This window comes from Maniola hyperantus, chromosome 10 (genome assembly GCF_902806685.2).
Source record: "Maniola hyperantus chromosome 10, iAphHyp1.2, whole genome shotgun sequence".
Classification (NCBI taxonomy): domain Eukaryota; kingdom Metazoa; phylum Arthropoda; class Insecta; order Lepidoptera; family Nymphalidae; genus Maniola; species Maniola hyperantus.
The window spans coordinates 10,511,417-10,531,895 of record NC_048545.1 but is presented as its reverse complement, the minus strand read 5'-3'; the positions used below and the strand labels follow the sequence as shown (position 1 = coordinate 10,531,895).

The 20,479-nt window shown below is 38.3% G+C and overlaps 1 protein-coding gene across 2 annotated transcripts in view; it reads right to left on the bottom strand.

The window, feature by feature from the left end:
• Positions 1-20,479, bottom strand: part of Sol1 — a 267,617-nt gene that overhangs the window by 70,054 nt on the left and 177,084 nt on the right. For both annotated transcript variants that reach the window (XM_069501499.1, XM_069501500.1), the window contains 2 exons: positions 13,653-13,775; positions 12,268-12,339 (listed from right to left, as the gene is read on the bottom strand). In XM_069501499.1, coding sequence (XP_069357600.1) covers positions 12,268-12,339; positions 13,653-13,775 — 195 coding nt within the window. The remainder of the gene's footprint in view (positions 1-12,267; positions 12,340-13,652; positions 13,776-20,479) is intronic.

The window sequence follows — 20,479 nt, the reverse complement described above, 5'->3', positions numbered from 1 at the left end:
CGGTCTTGAATAAGGTTCGGCATCCAATCAAGTTGAGCGCTTTTTTTCTTTTTACAAGTTGATAGACTAAACTACAATTTGACGGCAGGTAAAAAAAGCTCTGGATGATAGAGAAGTCGATATGTTTCCGCAAAAGCACTGATTTCTTATTGCGCGCGAAACGAAAGGTTCAGGTTCAAAGTCAGAGGTCTTTTTTCCTGATACTAACTCATTCAGCCAATAAATATAGTAAAGTTACGAAAAATAGAATTACAAATATCTGTAATATTCCATTGATTCAAAATATTATCTACTTTTCAGATTAGTACCTACCTAGTTATTTTTAGACATAGGTGTAGGTGTTGCAGTGTGCAAAATTATGCACGAGTGAACAATTAATCATTCAAATCATTGGCTATTCAATAACCATGAAGGTCTCTTCACTCGCAATGAATGCGTGTACACTTTACGTTAGCTAGTCACTCGACTTTATTGATACCTAACTCACCCTACCGGCAAAGCCATGCGACATGCCATGATTTAGCGTTCCGGTACGATGACGTGTAGAAACCAAACGGGCATGGGTTTAATAAAATCTGCCATACCCCTTCCAGGCTAGCCCGCTTCCAACTTAGCATCATCACTTACCACCAGGTGAGATTGCAGTCATGGGCTAACCTGTATCTGAATTTAAAAAATCTAAATATTTTATGGTAGCACAGTTACTTTAATTCGACTAAAAATGATAAATAGCAAGTCGGAATAAGTATCACTCTAATCTATCGCATCTTATTAAACGATTCTTAGCATCGCTTCCCCTACAGTAAAATCTTTAAAAGCCGACGCTACTACTTCATTATTCAGCGTGAATCGAATATTCAGTTTTGTGACAATTTAAACTTGCAAAGCTTGAATAAAAGTGGGATAGTTTCGCAAATTTATCGCACTACAATTCTTTGAATTAAAAATTTGTATTAAGTGTTAACCAAAGTTAATATAATAAGGATAGACAAGAAATAAGAAATCTATCCAGTAGTGATGATTATGCTGTGATCTATGCAGTAGTGATGAGTAGTGGTGATACATCATACAATTAATACTCTTCTCAGACGATCCCTGTATAGATAGCTGTTTTTGATCCGTAAGTCATCATTGATACAATTAAACTTATGGATTTTATTATCATTGGTAAATCACTGATTAAATTAAATCAAATCAAATGGTTTATTCAAAATAGGTAATAAATTACACTTTTTTAAAGGCCGTTGTTGCATTTGTAGGATGATATACCTAGTGGTGATAATTTTCACGCGAACTTATAAACTGAAGCTACGAGGGTTCCAAACGCGCCATAAAAACCACAGAGTCACTAAGTGAGCAATGGAAAATGCTATGGGTGCAGAGAGACTCAATAGCTCATCAAAAATTCTAAATCCAATCTTCTCAAGTATCAAATAAATCGCAATAACAGTCGTAAATTCGCAAATAAGTGCACCAGTGCGACAGAGTCGATGCAATTAAGCGAATCGTCAACTGAAGAACCCTAACGAGCGGCACGATTGCTAATACTGAGTTTACGTAGCAAATTAAATGGATCACTGTATCTACATACTATGATTTTTAGGCTGACTAAGCCTACTGAAGTGGCCATGAGCAGGGCACAAGAAGCATCGTTGGTGTCCCAAGGCACTGCACTGGTTATTAGCCCAGGAAACTACTACTACTACTAGGTGGACAGACGACATCAAATGAGTCGCAGAGAACAACTGGATCTAGGTGGTGCAAAACATTGGTGTGTCGAAGTTCTTATAAGAGATTTGTGTCCAACTGAGGACGTCTTATCGGTTGATGATGACGATGCTTTGTTGTTTCGAATCGAAAATACATTTTATCGAAAATACATCGATCTGGCAGTTTATAATTATTATTGTACTAGCTGCCCTGGCGAACTTCGTACCGCCTAACAGTCGATTCTTTTTCGGGATTTTTTTTAAAATTTTGCTCTCCGTAAGAACCATCCCCGTACTTTAAGGAATATTATGAAAAAAGAATTAGCAAAATCGGTTCAGCTGTTCTCGAGATTTGCGATCAGCAACACATTCAGCGATTCATTTTTAGGGTTCCGTACCTCAAAAGGAAAAACGGAACCCTTATAGGATCACTTTGTTGTCTGTCTGTCTGTCTGTCTGTCAAGAAACCTACAGGGTACTTCCCGTTGACTTAGAATCATGAAATTTGGCAGGTAGGTAGATCTTATAGCTGACATTTGGGGAAAAATCTGAAAACCGTGAATTTAGGGTTAGATCACACAAAAAAAATTAAATTGTGGTCATGAACTAATAATTAGTATTTTCAACTTTCGAAGTGAGATAACTATATCAAGTGGGGTATCATATGAAAGGTCTTCACCTGTGCATTCTAAAATCGATTTTTATTTATTTTTATGTATCATAGTTTTTGAATTATTCTGCAAAATGTCGAAAAAATACGACTGTAGTACGGAACCCTCATTTTGCGAGCCTGACTCGCACTTGGCCGGTTTTTATATATAGAGAAGATTTAAGAGGAATTCTACTAAGATAAGATAGTCAGCGTATAGTCTGAGTATACCTACAGTAGGTACTTACTTGTACTTACTTTGAAACAAAGAAGAGACCTTAGGTTCATAAACAAAGTTAAGTTTGATATCCAGTTATCTGTTGATTTACATCAACAGGTTAATATTACTTAAGTATATTTACTCGACAATTTATATGAATTTATCGCTAGTATTAATAGTCGATACGTAGACACGTAGATTAATTTATTTATAGCTTAGGTAGATATAAATTATGTCAAATGATTTGTTATTTGACTAGGTGACCAGACGTCATCAAACGAGTGGCAGGAAGCCGCTGGATGCAGACGGCTCAAGACCGCGAGCGTGTGGAAGTCCCTGCAAGAGACCTGTGTCAAGCAGTGGATGTCTATCGCTTGGTGACGATGACGATGACGATGAATCCGCCATATTCATTGAGTTTCGCACTTGTGGCACTAAGTATATTGCCTTCTTTTTTTTTTTTAATAGATATAGCGAGCAAACGAGCAGGCGGGTCACCTGATGTTAAGTGATTACCGCCGCCCATGAACATTTGCAGCACCAGAGGAGCCGCCGATGCGTTGCCGGCCTTCTAATTTTAAATAGCTCTACGTCAGATATTATTACTTAGAATGAATAGGCACAATACCTGTATAATATTCTATTAGCCTAAGCAAAGATAATATATTAAACAAGTACAGATCGCTAACTCTCTATTTAAAATTGTAACTAGTGCAAGACTATTACTAGATGGCGTCACTTGGTTCGTATGAAATATATTTTTTATGGATTTGACGAAATATCATATTTCACTTGTCTGGTTCATCAAATTTATTTATATTTAGTAACAAAATACAAAATTTTCACAACATCACCATCGGAAAAAGCTAATTCTTAATTTTAATTATTGACTCATTGAACTTTACGATATCCATAGCAAGTTCTATCTTTTGCTTTGGATAGCTGAAGTAGTATTACAAAATTCCAGTAGATGGCGTAACAAAATGACTTGTTACTTGAAAATAAAATTATTGTTATAATTAAATATACTCACTGGTTGTTTTATTTATGCAATTTACCTATGTACGTGTACACGACAAAAAAGTGCAAAATACGGCTTTTCATCAACAAGATATTATTTTCCTTTGGTAGGGATATCTTGTAAGGTTACAGATAGGTCACAGATTAGAGATTCTCTAATCTGTGGGTACCAGTATGATTCCATAAATACATTTAGCATCCCTGATTTATTCGAAAATGATACCAGCATTGGCCTGATCTTGATACCAACAGATGTTGGTAGGTATCAAGATACGACAGGTCACTCCCAAAATCCAAGCCAAGACGTCATGTGCTTCATAAAAAAATTAAAATTTGAGTTGGCTCTAAATAAAATTGAGTTTCATCAGCTGTTCGATAGATGGCACTAAATAAATTCGATAACTCACATTTTAGCTTGCACAATAACACCATCACACTATAAGGAGTTGACCTACAAGGTACCGGCGACTTAAAGGAGTTTTACGCAAGCTTTAAATGAATGTATGACGTTAGCGATCTTACTTGTATATATTATCTTTGGCCTAATGCAGTGGTCCGACCGCCGACGATGATCGAGAAACGAGTAGAACTATAAAACTTAAACGAGTTGGCGATCAGCGGTAAGCGAGTGTGTAGTTTCGATAGTTTTGTCGCCGTGATATAAGCGAGTGTGCAAGTGCGACGAGCGATTACTCGCGCCATTCGCCCGCGGTTGCTCAGTCCTGTGCAAACCTGCGCGCGCGTTACACGTGTTCAAGCGAGCGAGCATCGCTGAACAAATATCGCTGAGTGAGCTCGTCGCTCAGCGATAAAACTAGTAAAGCGAGTCATCGCCAGCAGTATGAACAGTCAGAGAGCAACTTTTGTATGCATCTCTTTCGTTTACACTTTACATGGAATGTACATTTATTATGCGTTTCTTGAGAGAGAAAATGGCCGATAGTTAGACGTTTTCTCGCCGGCGCGGCGCGGCGCTGCCGGCCTACTGCCTAAATCTCAACCGCAACCAATTACTAGGTAATCGAAATTCGCTCCTACAAATACAATTTAGTCCAGCCACAATTATTATAATTTATGCTGACTAAGAAGGGACTAATCGGACTGGAATTGAATATTTTTGTGACATTTGAACATTTTGATGACTACACACGAATATCGTGCGTGGAAAACTTTTGCCCAGTCAACTAAACAGTGTTTATTTAGAAAATTAAATTCGGGTGTGTGAATTTTCGTTTTGGCTAGAAAGGGTCAGTCCTAATTTAAAGTTGATTTTGATAAGCACAAATAACGACCTATATGAACCTATTGACTGACTACCAATCAGGCTTGACTCAGTTACAATGAGCACTGACCGTGCCATCCTGCGGTCGGTAAATTCTCATATTAATTATTGAGTGTTGGTAGCCTAGTGGTTAGAACGTCCACCTTCCAATCGGAGGTCGGGGGTTCGATCCCGGGCACGCACCTCTAACTTTTCGGAGTTATGTGCGTTTTTAAGTAGTTAAAATGTCACTTGCTTTAACGGTGAAAGAAAACATCGTGAGGAAACCTGCATGCCTGAGAGTTCTCCATAATGTTCTCAAAGGTGTGTGAAGTCTGCCGATCCGCACTTGCCCAGCGTGGTAGACTATGGCCAAAACCCTTCTCACTCTGAGAGGAGACCTGCGCTCTGTAGTGAGCCGGTGATGGGTTGATCATGATGATGATGATGAATAATTTACCATTATTGCTGTTATTATAAAAGTTGTCTTACTCTGTAACACTATTCACCTACAGTCCCGTGCACCCTTTGAAATTTTCTCTACTCTCTAGGATGTGCTCTAGGCACACGAGTGTCCTACTCTGTGCTCTACATAGAGTTATGATACCACATCACTGGTGCTCTAGGTATATATCTACCTACAAGTAACAAACTAACATTGCCTTCCCGTTACTACGAAACACAATACGAAGCAAACATTCCCGACCTCTATTCGGTCGACGGTGGACAAACACTCGTTGCGAGGTAATCATTCGTGAAATTGCAAAGTCGTACAGGTTTTACCCGGCTGGCTTTGTTTCCTCTTTCTAACGGCTCACTGGGAAGACTGGAGATAAACCAATAACACTGGTAGAAGATAAAAAATTCTAGTCCAGAAGTGTTTTACAAAAAGTGAAAAAGTATTGGAAACAAAGACATACCTACCTAATCTAATTGGAAGTTACTAATCACTATCCCCTATCCCTGTTATAAATGGGATAGCGTGTGTGCATTTTTTTAGCCAAGTTAGTTGCTGACTAATATTCCCCTTTCGACTCCAATTAAGCGTAAAGCTTGTGCTAGGAGTAGGTACGGCAATGGAGCAAAAGATAGACGGCTTTTGCGTTGCTATTATTACAGGCAATCGGCGTATGAGGCGAAGGGACGCCCCGCACACCCGCACGTCACCCACGCTCCCCCGCACCGGGTTAGCGCGGGGGCTGTACGGGTGTGCGGGGCATTCCCTCCTCGGTTGTCATCTCGACCTGTCGCGTACTAACATATTGCAGTCATTGTAGTTTTATCTTTACCGATTGAACCATGTAGATAATAAAAATATCAATACCAATACTCTGGAAGATATTAAATAGAGTTGAATAAAAACGATTTGCTCTCTTGTTAGTACAAGAACAATTATTAAAGACCGGGTATTACTGAGACGGGATTATTATGAATGGAAAGGAATATCTTTTTGTCTTTGTATAATTGCTTGGATCTTTAGAAGTAGGTAGGTACTTAGAGTATTTAGTGATAAACCAAATTATAACATTATATTTTACTTCTTCAGTTGTGATTTTAACTCCCTACGGGCTAACCCGCGGGCGAGCACGGGTGACGTGCGGGTGTGCGGGGCGTTCCCACTCTGATTGTCATCTCGATTTGTCGTGCGCACTATAGGTACCACTCGATCCAGCAATAACTAATCCCTTGCGTGTCAGTGTGCTTCTCCAGAATCAAATGGATCGACTTCCAAAGCCGATCCATCGTTCCATGTGGATGTGCAATATTCTAAATAATATTTATCTATCTACAATTTACAAAATTACTAAATAAATGCCCGCGACTCTTTGATTTTCCGGGATAAAAAGTAGACAATGTCCTTGCCCGAGATGTAAGCTTTCTCTGTACCTTTAGTCAAAATCGGTTGAACGGATCTGCTGTAAAATGCTAGCAGACAGTCAGACAGACACACTTTCTCATTTATAATATTAGTATGGATATGGAGGTATGGCTGTAACTTATTTTGATACCCATTTTATGAAATTGCTTAAACTGGCCTACCGGGGTTTTAGATAAAAGCAATGCTGAAGTCTAAAACAATATTCTGAATAGAGCCAATAAACTGAAAACGGGGACAAATCAAAAGATGTCCAGACGGCAACTCCGGGTAGCTCCGGGGCAAGTTGCAAGTCTCCGTTTATCAATTGGCCATAGTTTATGAAAGTTTACGTAACGTGATTTTAGTTAGTTGTGTTCAGCTTGTTTCTAATGGAAGACAGTTTTGCAATGAGTGATCGAAGCTAAACGAATTACTAACAGTACAGAATGGACTATACAGGATGTAACCAGAACGCTAGTACAAACCTAAACACAATTCAATATTAGTTCAATAATACTTCTTCTTTAATCTAAGTAAAATCACTTGGTACCCCCACAACTCAGACGTACAGGAGCAGGTAAAAATCTCTCGGTAACCTATTTCTTAAGCTTTCCCCGACATGTTTAATGCAGCGTTGCACCAAGTCTGATTATTTATTTAACAGCGCGTCAGATGTTTTATTCTGCCACTATTTTCCGGGAATGCATTTCTGGAGAACAAAAATAATGTATAGAGCAGGATATTTTGCATATTTTTGATATACAATCTGTGTTGATGTTTGCCAAATCTAGTAGCTGTATGGAAATTTGTAAGAGCAATTTTATTAAGTGCATCATATTTTATTTTCATTTTTCATAGATAATTTTTTTTAGAATGTTAGTGTTTATATTATAACGCTTTTTTGTAGTTTTTTTTTCGAAATAAATAATACAATAAAATTCAAAGCTAGCCTAATCTAATTATTATACAAATTATGCCCGCGTGGAATGGTGCCAAGAATACTGGATGCATTTCAGCGCTGGACAGCTAGGCTGATCCGTTGCGCAAAAAATGAGCCAGCCCTTCTGCCACCAGATGAAGTTATTAATCGCGGTGAAAGACATGTCTCGTAATTTTTTTCTAGCACTAAGACTCCATGGCCCCAGGGTCTCCACGGCAAACGGAACAAAAATGTAACTCTCGATAAGAGAGTCCGTGGATTCCAAATTTATCAAGCTCTTCCACAATTTTTTTAATTTTTATTCCTTAGCAATAGATATAATAAATTGTATAGGTATATCTTAAAATAAATTGTACCTACCTATTTAGTATTTGAAGAATTTTATGCAGACTTTGAATATGTCCTAGTGTTCTATTTTAAGAGTAGCTAGAAGATAATAATAAAATATCCATCAAGATTTGAACCAGCAACGCATAACATAATAACATCGAAATGACGTCATTTTGACGTCAGCCGAAATAAAAATATACCATCAGCTCGAAAGTCTAGTGCTGACGTCACTAAAATTGCGACCACGCGCATTAGCAATTTCCGGGACTTATATTTGCATAGCAAGCAATTACGAAAGCTTAATTTTGCAATCTACTAAGATGCAATTTTCAAAACAAAATCTAGAGGAAGGTGTTTCTTTAGAGAAATCCTTGAAAAACTTTAAAGGCATTGAAATGCACAGAGTTAATATTTAATGCTAAAAGCTGCTACAGCAGAGCAGAGATGAAACTCATTTGAAGCTAAGCCGGAACGATGTCAAGGCCAAATGCCGGATTTACAAGAAGTGCAAAGTGAAATCTTTTTGCTTATTAAGTTTCCGTATCCGAAGGGTGCCAACGGGACCCTAAAATAAAAAACCTATACCTACCTAATACTACCCTCCGCTGTCCGTTTGTCCGTCCGTCTGTTAGCTGGTTGTATCTCGTGAACCGTAATCATCATGATCATGATCAACCCATCACCGGCTCACTACAGAGCTCGGGTCTCCTCTCAGAGTGAGAAGGGTTTTGGCCATAGTCTACCACGCTGGCCAAGTGCGGATTGGCAGACTTCACACACCTTTGAGAACATTATGGAGAACTCTCAGGCATGCAGGTTTCCTCACGATGTTTTCTTTCACCGTTAAAGCGAGTGACATTTTAACTACCTACTTAAAACGCACATAACTCCGAAAAGTTAGAGGTGCGTGCCCGGGATCGAACCCACGACCTCCGATTAGAAGGCGGACGTCCTAACCACTAGGCTATCACAGCTTGTACTGTAATAGTAAGAGAAATTGTCACAGATTGTGTATTTCTATTGCCCTACAACAATAAATAATAAAAATTCCAAAATGGCCGCAATGAAAATTAAAAAAATTAAAAAGTGTTCTTTCTTGTACGACGGCACGGAACTCATGTGTAAGTCCGTCTCACACTTGACCGATTTTATTTCATGCTTCTCGTTTATTGACGCTTCTGACGGCTTAATTGAGAGGTAAAGCTCCAAAGACCGTTGCCATCACGGAGCGACGTAGAATTTTTCAGTAAAGAAAAAATGCGATTTCATGAAAAACTCGCCATCTATAGGGATTTTCAATTAGGTACCTATTGAGACATTGAATTGACATTTTCATTTCGATGATTTAAGAAATCGAATTTTCTGCACAGTCGAATCAGAAATGACGAGATCCGAAAATGAATATGGATAATCGTATAAATATAGCTTCAACAAATCACGAGGCTAAAGTAGCAATGTGTAGGATACTGATAGACAGTGGGGTCCCTTCAATAGCACCAGAGAGCCCAACGTTGGTAGACACAACTCACCAGAGAGCCCAGCGTTGGTGGACACAACTAGATAAACGGACGAGTTCTAACGAGTCGCTGGGAACCCACAGGATTGACGTGTTCTGTAGCGATCTTTGCAAGAAATGTCCAGCAATGGACGTCTTCAGGTTGTAACGAGGACGATGAAGACGATCACAAAGAAGAAATCGACGGTTATGAAACTTAAACGCATTAGATTTTTTTTATACTAATTTTATTATACGCTTTAGAATTTTTTCTAGAAACCTTTGATCAGTAGTTACCTACATCAACTGGTTAAAAGGCACATTTTTACTGAACGATAATTCGATCAATACACAGCATCCGAGGATGTCCGGCAGGCGACCTACTAGTAATGAGTAATGATCAAAGAAATTCACCAGTTGATAGAAAACTACCGTTTAAAAAAATCTCTCGGAGCCCGAAAGCGTTTTCTTCTATCTACCAATGAAAGTGAGCTACTGAAAGACTGGTTTTGAATTTATTTGCTACCCTAACGGATTGTTTTCTCGTGATGTTATTCGGATCATCAAAAATGCATGTATCAATCTGTCATTTGTATATGCTTGCATGAAAATGTAATTTATCATTCGAATCTATCTTCCGATAATGAATAATTTCAATTCAAATTTTTCCTTTCATAAAGCTTTTTGAGCTTGTAAAATTAAATGGTATTGCGGTTAACTTTTGCGTTGTCAAAACCGAAGAGATTATAGTACCTACCTACTATATCGCCGCCGCAATTTATAATTTTTATTTCATTTTACATCCCACCTACATTTTAATTGGTTAACAATAAATGAAATAAAGTATAAGTAATACGAGGAGTAGTTTTTAGCAGATTTTTGGTAGAAGTGGTGATCAAAGTATCTAGATATGAAAGAGGTAGGAACAAGTCTTGTCTACCTTTTTATTGAGATAATGAGTCTTTCAGTAGGTACGTACTAAAAATGTAAGTAAAACGCGAGTAGACACGAATGTAAATTTATCCTCAGCTTAGACGCGAAGTAAAAATAGTTGTGCAGCCTCAACGTACCTATCCTATAGTACGCGACAGGTCGAGATGGTAAACGGGGTATGTGGCAGGGGAACGCACCGCACACCCGCACGTCATTCGCGCTCGCCCGCACCGGGTTAGCGCGGAGGCTGTGCGGATGTGCGGGGCGTTCCCTCCCCTGTCCCTCGACCTGTCGCGGACTATACCTACTCTTCCGTTGCTATTTATTCGATTCAGCTGATATGTCAAAATCCTGGTGACATGCATTTTAAGTACCTACCTATTTATTGAAAAATCTTTGGCTGCTCTAGGAGCTTTCGCGCCTCTTGTTAGTTTTATTATGGTATATCATCCCCTTTACATAGATTGGATTAAAAAATAATTCAGTGTAGAGAAACTTACAGAATATGACTAATGTATAATATTTAACCAAAACGGTAGGTACAACAATTATGCTTATTTCGATTACATTCGAATATAATAATTGGAGAGATTAAGCCGTGTCAGCAATGCATAAATAATAAGAGACTTAAATAAATAATTAATTTATTTAATTTAACGAAAGCATTGTTCGATTTTCATTTGCCATTTTATATTACGAAATGTTATCTGTTATACAACTACGAGTAGTTACATTAGCTGCGGTAACATTTCGTCATACCTTACTCATTACCTTAGTTTTTTTTTACTGGCGTTACTTTGTTGAAGATTAAGACATACAAGGAACCACAAGCTGAATTCGCTATAATCCGCCAAAACAGATAAACAGATACATCAAGATAGTAGATATAGTAGGTACCTACTACGTGCAGCATGCACTATACACCGCCCGCCCTCCCACTACTAAAGAAGCAGGAAACGTAAGCAATAAACACCACCAACTCACAGTCACCACACAAATCATCTAGAACAAACTCAACGTACCTATGTAGGTAAGTGTCATCCACAATGCACTTGTGGATGCTGCTGACGATTCTAGAATAGGGTCTTGGACTGTAGTAAAAAATGATGTGTTTTTGGATAGTGCTAGTTTATGGGGCTAGAATTCATTATAAAAGGGAATAATTAAAAAAAGTCACGATTTTTATTTATTTTTAACATAATTAATAATAATTAACGTCACGCTGTACGGAAAGCGAATAATGACGTCGTGTAGAAGTTTTGTGTAGTAAGTATTATATAAGTAAGTATATTGGTGGTGTACACTGTACATTGCCTACTTTTCCTACTTCTTTACTAGTGGGGGGGCGGGCGGTGCATATTGCTTGCTGCATATTAGGTACCATACAGATTTCTCTGTTTTGGCGGACTATAGCAAAATAAGCTGGTGGTTGCGAAACTGACGTAGCAATGGGCTTGGCACATAGTTCGAAAAACCGATAGACGTTGGGGTCCCTAGGTGCTAAAGTGCCGACCTCGCACTGGGAAGCGCAGCGTTGGAAGATCCCCCATAAGGTAGGGTAGACAGACGACATCAAACTAGTCGCAGGAAGCCGCTGAATTCAGGCAGCGCAGACCGTGACGTGTGGAAGTCCCTACAACGGAGCTATGATGATGATAAATCAGGTGGTTCTATTACTTAGTTATTAATATTCTATTACTTACCCAAAGAGCTTCAACATAGTCTATTAACTCTTGCACTTAACTAACTTTGATGTACCTATGCCTCTTAAGTCCTAACTTGTTATTAATATTCCTCTATAGCCATGAATCATGATCTAAATTCTGGTCTGAAATTATAATTTACCACTTACTTGTTGCGCTAACTTCGGGCCCGAGAGACTCGAACGCCTTCCCAAAACTTAGTTTCAGCAGTCGATCAGAATCTGTAAAGAAACAGCTATATGAACAAAAACACCATCTAGCAAGCCTACGGCGAACTATTTCGTAGTTTTTAGCTCTATCGTACGCTCGGGTGGCAAGTAAATTGCAAAGTGTGCCAACCTACGTTGCCAACTTTTCCAGTCGACAACGTAGTTTGGCATGTTAAAACTAGATAGCGCTGTAAAAATACAAAAAAGGTTTCATTTTAAAAAAGTTTCTATTTTCTAATAATGGCGGGAAGCGGCTGAATGAGGAAGGCTGAGAACAGGGTGATAACAATTATAATTGCGATAGCGCTTACTAGGGAAGGCCTGAAGTTCAACAGTGGGCGTCCGTAGGCTGATAGATAGGTATGTATGATGAAATTTGAATAAAGAACGCTGTATTAAAAATCTAATACAAATATGTATTATTTGTGGATTCGCGCCCATTAGTAATCGCTGTTAAAATTATTAATATCTGATTGTTTTTACAGTGATTCTAACATTTTGTAAATATGTATAATAAGTACCTAAGTGTCTATTAAGCTTCAAGTCCGTAATTTTTAACAATTTCCTAGACAAAAATACATTAAGTACTTAAAAGTGACGAGTAATTATTATTATTAGTAGACACAGTGATCAAATAAAACCTTGTAATAAATTGACAACTGTACTGTAGCTGTACATTGGATGTAATACATACCTGTTTCAAATATATTACAGCTAAAATAGCTACAGTTTTAATACGGCACACCTAAGATATTTAAGCTATTAGGAACTCTCTAAGCTGTCTGGAAGTTCGCCAACGCTATTCATACCCTGTTAGTTGCATTCGCAATGTAATATACAGACTCGTACATATATTATTATTATTACGAATGTTTCAAACGAATTATGGGTAGGTTTATAATATAGATAGAGTGGTTTAGGGAGATAGGTTGGCTGGTAAGTATTGTTAGTAGGTAGGTATTTCGGTGAGTTTATAATGCAGTTCTACGGGTCGACAGATCTTCATACAATACATGATCAGAATGATTCTGATTTCTTATATACCATCACTATCCATAATGATAAATGCGAAAATGCCGCAACGGAGCCACGGATTGCATCTATAGTATAGTTTAAGACCTAGAGAGTCATAATATAGACTACTTTCTAACCGACTTCAAAAAGGAGGAGGTTCTCAATTCCACTGTACCTACTTATTTTTTTTATTCCGGAAAATAAAAGAGCTTCAAAGTGATTTATTAAAAACCTAAATCCACGTGGATGGTGAACGTGATGGAAGGCACAGGCATCAACTAGGAATGAAAAAACAGTTTTTCAAAATTCACCTGCCGCTGTTGAGTCAGGGGGTGGTTGAAAATGGTATGTGGCAGCAAATCCCTGCCCCGGTGAGGCGGAGTTGGCGGTGAATTGCAGTAGGAGAGACGGGCCCGTTGACAGCACCTCGTAACCTGCAGGACAAGAAAGATAGTAAGGTAGTAAGGTATTAACGTTACCATTCGCGGCCAGGAGGGCATTTTACACCTATGCGGTTACTCTCAGAAACGTTGATCAAAAACGTTTTTGGAAAACGTAGATTGGATGTCGATGCCAACATTAACGTTTTTTTTATGGCGCGCGGCTGCACCAAACGGGCGCAATTTAACGTTACATTAACGTTAAAAAATGGACGACATCCCTGTCATAATGGTGACATCCGAATATGTTGTCTTAAAGTGGAAGTCCTGGCCCCTGAGTTAAATCCGGCAGACGCAATTTCGGAACTAACATTTTTTTTTAAAGAAAATTAGCCAAGTTAATTGCTGAGTAATATTCCCCTTTCCCCTCCAACTAAGCGTGAAGGTTGTGCTAGGAGTAGGTACGACAATAGTGCAACGGGTGGGATTTGAACCGGCCACCTTTCGGTTTTCAGTCCGCTCCTTTAACCGTTGAGCTATCGAGGCTATAAAATTACTGAATAGGGTATTTGACTCCATTTTTTATTACTTTATTATAAATTAGAATAAAAATAATGACTTAAACTGAAAAAACTAATTAAATCGATCAAATAACGAAAAAGTTATAAGCATTTAAATATTTCTGATTAGGCAGAGACAGCGATTCAGCAGTTTGACGTCACACCTACTAATGCCATAGTCGCTTCGTGCAGTTTCATACAAATTTTCGTTTTGCGAGAAAGGGATAGAAGACTCTCTCACTCCAAAAATAAAATGCCTGTAACTTTGTAAATCTTTGTTGGATTTTAATATGTTTTTCAGCGTACGTCATTATTTTTATCCTAGTTTATAATAAAGTAATAATATTTATCAAATTCAATAGTAGGAAAATACCCAATTGTCTCTGATCTGGTGTGGTGGAAGGCTCGGACCTGGCTGGTATCTACCCTATCCCAAATCTGTGCAGCGAAACGATCAATCCCGGTACGATGTCACTATTATCGTACCGTAAATTGGCTCTAGAATAAAATGCAATGTGATAGCAAGTAATGCATGAGCACTGGAACGGAAATGAAAATGCTGCAATGGATATGTAATGTCACTTCGTATGATCGAGTGTGTAACATGAAGATTTACAGCTACCATGCCGAATGATGATTTATTTATAGGAAGAGGTAAAGAAATACATACCTGTCTTAATTTTTAGGAACATAATAATTATAGAAGTGGATATTTCGGTCTCGTCGTTGAAAATGCAGAATCCTTTTGGAAATGGAGAATAGCTCTGGTTACCTACTCTTAGTTTGAGATATCATTAATTACGCTGAACTGTTGTCCGTTGCACTACTATTGAGGTAAGTTTGTACGATATACTAGCACTAAGACGTAGGCTGAGATCTATAGGTAGCGCGTATTTTGACTTTGCTCAGATTTAATTTTCAGTTCAGACGAGACAGCTTTATGTCAGCGATATAATTAATTAATTAATTCGTTTAATATTAAAATCGTGCGCACGTTCAATGACTTCAGCGTAACGTTTTGCCATGCCTAATACAGCAGTCGCGCATCCTATCTGTCCAGACCTTTAACCAAGCTTATTCCAAGGAAAAAATCGTATGGAACCTATCCTGATTGTTTGCGGTTCACCTCGGTCGAGACTCGAGACGTGATTGCTGACCGCACTTCAATAGGCCCCTATACGGCCCCTACTCGTAATTCTTGGTTTGAATAATGTCTACTTTCTAGTTAGCAAACATTGCGTGCTGCTCAGAATGGGATACCATTTTTGTTACCTTGACTATAGTAAAGCTTATTTCACACTACGGGATATAAATTATATTATAGTCCGGTCAATATTGGCGTTCCCAACATTCTAAGGTACCAATTTTTAGCTCTAAAAATTGGTACGAATGCTGGGAACATTAATATTGATCGGACTATAATATAATTTATATCCCGTAGTGTGAAATAAGCTTTAAAAGTGTGATAAAAACTTAAATCGGCGATTAACTAACTAACTTAACTAATTAATTAACTTTTGACGACCTCCCTGGCGCAGTGGTGAGCGCTGTGGTCTTAAGAGTGGGAGGTCCCGGGTTCGATTCCCGGCAGGGGTTTGGAATTTTATAATTTCTAAATTTCTGGTCTGGTCTGGTGGGAGGCTTCGGCCGTGGCTAGTTACCACCCTACCGTCAAAGCCGTGGCGCCAAGCGATTTAGCGTTCCGGTACGATGCCGTGTAGAAACCAAAGGGGTATGGGTTTAATAAAAACTGCCATACCCCTTCCAGGGTAGCCCGCTATCATCTTAGACTGCATCATCACTTACCACCAGGTGAGATTACAGTCAAGGGCTAACTTGTATCTGAATTTAAAAAAAAAAATCGGACTGCTACTCTTTTAAATAATTAATCTTTATTATAATAGTTAGATCTTTGTTTGTGACACTTTACGCTGGAATAAATGTTTTTCCCTTCTTTCGTCTTTTCTTATAAAATTTATACTTTTACAAAAAGGTTATCTGTAAGAGCTGAGAGGACAAATTAAAATTAAACACTTAAAAATAGAAATACTTGGTGATGACTAAAAAATATTATTGGCAGCATGATATCGGGAAGCTATGGAAGGAGAAAACGGAAGATAGATTTCTTAAAGGGAGAGATGAATAAGTAATTTAGGGTTGGATCATAATATATAGAGAGAATTGAGCGATTAGAGATATAGAATAGACAAAGTTTTATCTATAAGACAATTACAAAATCGCTACCTACCACTTTATTAAGAGCCTCAATAGCTCAACCGGTAAAGGAGTGGACTGAAAACCGAAAGGTCGACGGTTCAAACCCCGCCCGTTGCACTATTGTCGTACCTACTCCTAGCACAAGCCTGACGCTTAGTTGGAGAGGAAAGAGGAATATTAGTTATTTGACATGGCTAATATTCTTTAAAAAAAAAAATGTGTAATTAAAATTCGAAAACTAGATTTTAGCTTGAAACCGCATTATTCATTCAGAACTCAGACTACGACCAAGGACTGGACGGGTACACGAATACAACTCTCCATTTCCCAGTCATCGATCGACTAGTTACAATGAAATCGCGGCTTCCAAGTAGGTATATTGCTGAGGAATAATTCATTTCATATGTCTGAAAGGAAATAGCGGCGGCATAAAATTGAATGGCGCGGAATAGGGGAAACATTATAATTTCAACAAAGCTTACGGAAACAACGTATATTCATAAATTTTTATTATCGCTCAGTGATTCTCAAAATAATTTTCAATAAGTCTCGGTAGATGTATGTATGTATGTATATACTTTATTGCACCACAGAAACACAAATGACAGGTTACAAAAAGAAATCTTAATAAGTAGGTACAAAAAGGCGGTCTTATCGCTAAATAGCGATCTCTTCCAGACAACCTTAACGCTAGGGAAAAAACGAACAAATGGACAATGGGAGGTGGTGTAAAATAAACCTAAATACCAATAGCTAAATAAACTAAACCATATAATAAGAATATAAAATACATATTGTTAATACACTAATACATACAAATAAAGTATAATAGACATACATAAGACTACATAGATATATATACACATATAGATTTAAATAATATACTATGCCGTTACTGATGATAGCAAAGAGATAGGTAATGATCTTTGACGTCAATTTTAAATTTGTTAAGGGATTCAGCACGATGGATTTGCGAGGGAAGCTCGTTCCATAAACAGATAGCAGTGACCGTGAACGAATTCTTAAAGTATTTTGTCCGATTTATGTTACATTAAGCTGATGCCCGCAACTTTGTTCGCGTGGATTTAGGTTTTGAAAATCCCGTGAGAACTATTTGATTTTCCGGGATAAAAAGCAGCCTATGTTAATCCTCTCATCAGTCTTGTTATCACTCTCCAGGTCTTTGACTATACCCATACAAAAATCACGTAATTCCTTTTCTTCGTTGCGACGTGATTGAAGGATAAACCAACAAACAAACACTTTCACATTTACAATATTATGTGACTTTAATGATCATACCCATTGCCGCACCGGCTCACTGCTGAGCACTGATCTCCTTACAGAATGAGAAGGGTTTGGTCATAGTTCACCACGCTGGCAGATTTCACACACCTTCGAAAACATTATGGAAACTCAGGCGTTTCTACGATCTTTTTCTTCACCGTTCAAGCAAGTGATATTTAATTGCTTAAAACGCACATAACTTCGAAAAAGTTAGAGGTGCGTCTGCGGGCCCGGGATTGAATCTCCGATATCTCGAATAGGAGATGAACGTCTTAACCACAAGGGTATTGACTCCCATTGGTACCCTTCGAGTACGGAACCCTAATAATGTACCTACGGTAAAAGGGGAGATTGCTGCGAGTAAAGCAGGTAACTCGGCCTGATGGATTGTTAAAGCTTGCTTTGTAGATATAAGAGTTTATATTGAACTCCACGTTGCCGTGAGTGCCATACACAAAGTAGCCTTTGCACTCGACGACATTTTGTAGGGTAGGAAAGTGAACTAGAGTGAGGGAACTCTCGGTTTAATCCAGAATCGACGATTATATGTCAAACTAGCTGACGAACGCGAATTCGTACGCGTGGATTTAGGTTTTTAAAAATCCCGTGGGAACTTTTGATTTCCTGGGATAAAAAATAGCCTATGTCACTCTACAGGTCTTTAATTATACCCATGCAAAAAATCACGTCGATCCGTGTCTCCATTGTGACGTGATTGAAGGACAAACCAACAACCAAAAGGAATTTTGAAAATTCAACCCCTAAGGGGAGGAAATCGGGGTTTGAAATTTGTGTAGTCCACGCGGACGAAGTCACGAGCATAAGCTAATCAGGGATATCCCATTTACAAAACCACAGGAGACACTGCCGCGCCAGAGAGCGACAAAACTGTCGTCTTGTGTAAAGGCACTTAGAAGGCAAAGGTAGGTACTCAATAAATGTCACCGTGAAAAATTGTTTCAGCGCGGCGCTTCTAAAGAGTGTTGTATGAAAACCCCAGCGTATCTTTAATCTTCATGCTACATTTATTCTTACTTTGCAAGTTCCCTGATAGAAGCTAACGATAATGACACCTGTTCGAGGTATTTTGTTAGACTATATTGTGGATTAGATAGAATATTTTGTTGCCGTACCACGTTACCCTAGCCTATCCCGCTACCCTAGACCTAGCGTGCTAGGGTAACCACGTTACCCTAGCACGCTCCATAGCGCTTTTCATCCTTAACGTATTTTAGTTCTCATTTAAATATGAACCAATCAAACTGAACGAAATTTTGTAGACACAGACAAAATTTCAATTTTTTTTTATCGAGAAAAGTTTGCGCATTTTCTGAGATCATTTATTTTTGTAGAGAATAATATGAAAAATACTGTAAATTACCAGTTTCAAATTTTTTGATCCACGCGTTACGAACTTATATAGACGTAAATGGAGTTACTTCAACTCTAACTCCCCGTTAATTGCGATTAACGACTTTTGAAATGCTTTGTCGATGCAAAATCCGCGAGAGGGTGTTTCGCGCAGCCTGTGCTCGGGCCATGCCTACTACAGCTACACTCAGGCTGAAATCTATAGAGCGCACTTTGACTTTGGTCAGACTTAAGATTGAGTTAAAACGAGACAGACTTATGTCAGAGATATAGCTCAGTCTCATGTTAACTCTGTCTTAAGTCTAAGCATGTCAGAGTGCGCTCTTTCGATCTCACCCTAACTGCCGCACTCAGAGTCGCTTAATCGTTACTTAAGTTTAGTATTATAATACGTACGTATTATAATACGAGACAGAGCTATATCTCTCAGATAAATCTGTCTCGTTTTAACTCAATCTTAAGTAACGCTTAGCGATTCGACTGTAGTCTCGAGTTAGAGTCGTTGAAATGTTATATCACACAGCTTTGACAAAGTAATGTAGGTTAGGTACGTACCTACGTCGTTATATCGTAATGTGCATGTCAATTTGTTGCCAAATTAGTTCTAGTTCACTTAATCTCTTTACTACGGTGTTCCATCTTAGCGAGAAATAGGTGGTAGGTTATAGCTACCTACTCAGAGATGTATGACGATTTTCTTAGTTATATTTCTGAATGTTACTTTAATGTGTTTCCACATAATATGTTACGTGTGCTGTTTCTTACTTTTTATTCCTTTAAAAGTTTCTAATAAGTATAACATTTGATTGGCCGAAACGACGGCGTCTTTGTTTAGCAAATTAATCAAAATGCAAAACCCAAAATAAGCCTAAAACCTAGCTTTTGAGCTTGTTTTTTACTTAGGTATACAAGAGAATAAACTGCCTTACTAGGTGTTAAAATTTAAGCAACAATATGTAAATACTTTCTTAACTTTTTTTTCAAAACTTTGCATTTTAATATAATCTGCTTCCTCGCAGTGTAGTGTCAATATAAATTATAGAATACTAACTATTATATTATTATGTAAAGAAGCGACACTTACTCCGCCGTACACGCAACGACCGTAAGAGTACGCATGTAGGTTTATCTAAAGTACCTTGTGTGTTGTCCTTGTCCCGCTTGATTTACGTATAGGGCTGTCCTTGTCAATAGTAGATTAAATCTGTTCGCTTTTTAAAAGTGTCGGGGGCGTGCTACTAGTAAAGATCGTCTCTACCACGACAAATTAGTTCAGCCTAACGAAGTCTTCCCTATCGAAGTCTTCCCTATCGAAGTACTAAC